This window comes from Temnothorax curvispinosus, unplaced genomic scaffold (assembly GCF_003070985.1).
Source record: "Temnothorax curvispinosus isolate PA1 unplaced genomic scaffold, ASM307098v1 QBEX01000967.1, whole genome shotgun sequence".
Taxonomy (NCBI): Eukaryota; Metazoa; Arthropoda; class Insecta; order Hymenoptera; family Formicidae; genus Temnothorax; species Temnothorax curvispinosus.
The window spans coordinates 1-3,811 of record NW_020210747.1 but is presented as its reverse complement, the minus strand read 5'-3'; the positions used below and the strand labels follow the sequence as shown (position 1 = coordinate 3,811).

The 3,811-nt window shown below is 36.0% G+C and overlaps 2 protein-coding genes across 3 annotated transcripts; both read right to left on the bottom strand.

Annotated features, from left to right (window-relative positions):
• Nucleotides 1-832: 832 nt before the first annotated feature.
• LOC112459293 lies at nt 833-1,811 on the bottom strand. 2 transcript variants are annotated; one of them, XM_025023339.1, is made up of 2 exons: nt 1,720-1,811; nt 833-1,532 (listed from the first exon to the last, which is right to left on the bottom strand). In XM_025023339.1, exon 2 carries the CDS (start codon nt 1,530-1,532, stop codon nt 1,314-1,316), a length of 219 nt encoding a protein of 72 aa, XP_024879107.1. In that variant the 5' UTR covers nt 1,720-1,811; the 3' UTR covers nt 833-1,313. The 2 variants fall into 2 exon arrangements, with proteins under 2 accessions (XP_024879107.1, XP_024879103.1); XM_025023335.1 differs by lacking the exon at nt 1,720-1,811 and having other exon boundaries at nt 833-1,596.
• Nucleotides 1,698-2,692, bottom strand: LOC112459285 (the record flags this gene model as incomplete). The annotated part of the gene is made up of 2 exons (XM_025023329.1): nt 1,698-1,962; nt 2,546-2,692. Coding segments are annotated over 2 exons (356 nt in total), but the record flags the coding sequence as incomplete, so codon positions are not given.
• Between the last annotated feature and the right edge of the window lie 1,119 nt (nt 2,693-3,811).

Here is a 3,811-nt window from a genome sequence, read left to right as displayed (position 1 = left end):
CGAGGAGAAGAGAGATGGGCAGAAGAAAGGAGAGGCAAAACTACTCGGCAAACTTGAGAAACGAGAATCACACCGGTCTGCCGAACTTCTCGTAGTTTGTTTGGGCGATATTTTGCGTTATTTTTTGTGCATTCTGCCATTAATCGCATGGAAGCATCTCAGAGCAATAGAAAATTCACGTTTCTCTAAGCGCGCTAGATATTGCGCTATGTATGTGCTAGCAAGAATAGAATCAGATATATTCGTGATATTGCGAGAAAATATTGCTACAGAAATAATTATACCGATGCAACTAATGAGTAATGTAGAAAGAGAGTAAGTTTCTTAAAATTATAATTAACCGCTGTAAATAAGAAAAAAATATATAAATATAAATTGTGCAATATCTAACTATCTTAGCGGTTTTTAATTATTGTTGAGAAATTAATTGTATTTTTCGATAAGGAGCGTATAATGTTCAAATAGGAAGCAAGCTAACTAAATATGTTAAAATAATAGCTCTGTGTAAATCAAATGTTTTTATCATAAAAAACAGATGATGAAAATTGCAGTGCAATTAAAACTATGGCTCCTAAATAATTGTTACAAACTTTTTAATTTGGATTTGCCTAAGAAATCACTTGTCGCTGTTTACACGCTGTTTTATATATCTGTAATGCATTTGTATAAGTATCATATATATCTCCTGTTTGTAGCTGCAATTAATATCTAACGCAGAAATTGTTTGAATATTCTTTTTTCTTATGAGAACTTTAATTCTATATAAAATTTATATAAATTTTTCGGGAATAATTATATTATAATTTATTATATATAAAAATCATGAATTTACCTAACATGTTTCATATAAGATTGAATCTTTTTCTTCTTCGATGGCACTACAGCTCGAGTCAAGCTATAGCCCGAAGTTTAGCACCTCAAGAATCATGACCGGTCGCTGTGACTAATTCGAAGCTGTTTTAGTTTCTTAACAATAATTTTCAACGGGTTTAACAGATTGTTAACCTAGCGCCCAACCCCTAACTTGGAGGACCAGACTGCGTATTTTTTGTTTTTTTAATAACATTTTATTATCAGCATAAACGATTTGTGACACATTACATTTATGAAGACGTATATCTCTTCTTACAATAGTAATTAACGCAGAATTTTATTCCTCTGATTGCGTGAGATTTTATATCGTAAAGTTTACATGGTTGCGATGCGCGTAAAAAAAATTAATGACATTAAGTGTGTAGAAATGCAGTTTGACAAGCAAATATACGAGACATTTTGCGAACTGAATTCGCTATGCACAATCTTACTCAACAGGCCTACTCACGAGGTTTTATAGTTATGTACTTCGAAAGAATAAACGCCACCAGAAAAGTACCCGCCACAAAGCAAATGACAAAAACATACCAGGTTTCTTCGTCAAACACATCGGTGAAGGCTGGAAATTGACTGTAGATCGTGTCGATAAGTCTTAAATTGTAATTTTTATTATTCGCCTTTTGAACCGCCTTGTTTATGTCATTTTCCTTCCCGTACATCTTAAATTAATATAACTAGTGTTTTTTTCCTTTTCTTTTTTACGATCGGCTTATTGCAATCAACTATTTTGATTAAATTATTTAATACAATTCGAGCATCTTTCATACGATTCAAAATACGCGTTTTTCGTTGAGTAGATTAAAAAAAAAAAAACTCACACCGTGTAAACACAATTTGATTTATTACCAATCATAAGCGGTCCAATAAGTTGCCAATTAAATTAGAGTATCACTCCTCTACGCTTGCTGTATAATTTTCTTTTATGGTGCGGTCGCTTTTTCTTCTTTCTCTTCTCTTCCTCGAGCGCTTTTTTAGCCTCGACCACAGCCGGATCGGGCGGAATCAGACTAGTGATGTGCTTGTTGTAAAGCTCCAAAACGTTCAGGCTTGTCAAAAGGGCCGTTTTTAACACTACTTTTTCACCTGACTCTGGAAAATAAACAGGTCCGAGGATGACCTACTTGCTTGCATCTGCGCGTGATCATGGTCACAGAAAAGAAAAGGTATAAAAGAAAAAAAAAACTCTAGACGAACAATCCAGACGAGTGTAAACACGATATTAACTTCATCGATTCGCGGAATAGAGTTCTAATTAGCGCGGGCGATTTCCTAAAGATTTGTCGAACGAGATTTGTCGCAAGAACGCTCAATTTAATCACCCTACGCATCTTTCGCTTTGTAAAATATTCTTTTTTTATACAAAAAAAAATAATAAAGCTCTCCAAAGGCCTGTTGCATAATGATTTACAAATTAATAATATTATTGAAATAACATGTAAAAGAACTTGTATTATTAACTTGCAAATCATTATGCAACAGGCCCCAGATTACAATCAAATTGATAAAGTACATATAAAGGCGAGTAAGAGCCACTTTTTTATACTCTTTTTTTTTTGTTTATACCTTTCCGCATTGTACGAACGCTCACGTGAATGAATTGGACGATAAACGATTACGCACTGAAACGTGAACGGCGACGTGAACAATTCCATACTTTTGCTATTATACTCACGAAGACTGAACGTGATGACCGGCTCGGAACGATCGCACACGACCTCCGTTTTCAGGGAGCACTGCGGATTCGTCGCACGGATTCTCGGAGCGCTAATGTAAAATAGAAAGTCTCTGCAAGTAAAAAGCGTTATGCATGCGTTATTCTCTCATGTGTGTGTGTGTCAACTTGTGTATAACAAAGTCTCGCACAGTCTGTACAGTCTCTATATATATTAAGGTCGTAGAAATTAAATTTTTCACCGCTTAAATCTACGTTTTGTTCTTTTTTTTGCCTCTTCCCTCTTCTTCTTTATTTTTTCTTTTTGCAGTTTTGCCTCGCGACAGCTTCGCAATAGAAAACGTGAATTTTTGCCAATGCTAACTTCCCCCGTTGTGTCTCTCAACACGTCTGTCGTTTTCCTTTTACAGGCAAAATGGCACAAATGGAGCAGCAATTACCGCTTCCAATGCCAGATTTAAGTACCCTTCGTATAACCACAGCCGTCTCCATGCTCGGCAAAGCGTATGGATGTGGCCAATGTAATGGTGAGTTACGTATGTTTTAAGTAATTAAGAGACACGTTGTAAAGAAGCGGAAGGAAAGTCACGATTGTCTGCGCATATATCCGCCTTTCAATACTTTCCCGATTGTGCTCGAGTTTATGAGGGAAATAACCGTAGACCGATTACTTTCCTTCGATTTTTTCATCACAAAAATCTGTGTGTGTGTGTATGCCCAAGCCGATTGAAAGTCCGTTTACAGTCAAAATTTGATGTCTCTTATACATACTTCTTGATAACGCTATTTACGGATTGTACTTCTGTGTATATCGTCAACGCGTTTATCAAGTCGCGATAGATTATGGAGAATTCTATAAATAAAAAGGATAGGCAGAAAATACATACGCGTGCGCGCGCACAAGTTAGTTTAGATAACGCAAGTCGAAATGAGATATCAAGGATCTACCTTGGACGATCTGCAATTCTGCAATTCGCGTTAGAATTTAAAGAGAATTTTATTTAATAAATGATTAAAAATTATTGATTATTATTTATAATATTAATAAAATTAAATAATAATTCTATGCGCGCGCGCGCGCGCCCGAAAAGTGAATCGAAACACAAACACACACGTGCGCGCGCGCGCAGACACACAAAATAAATAAAAATACAGACGTGATCAATCAAAACGGGGCGTACCGAATCGCGAATGGTGATTCTACCTCGCGAGACAATCTGAATTACAGATCGTCTGAGGAGCGGGCTTCATCTCGTGATCCAATAT

What these genes read in the sequence shown, in the direction of transcription:
- LOC112459293 (XM_025023339.1), bottom strand. Translation starts at nt 1,532, where the DNA reads ATGTACGGGAAGGAAAATGACATAAACAAGGCGGTTCAAAAGGCGAAT.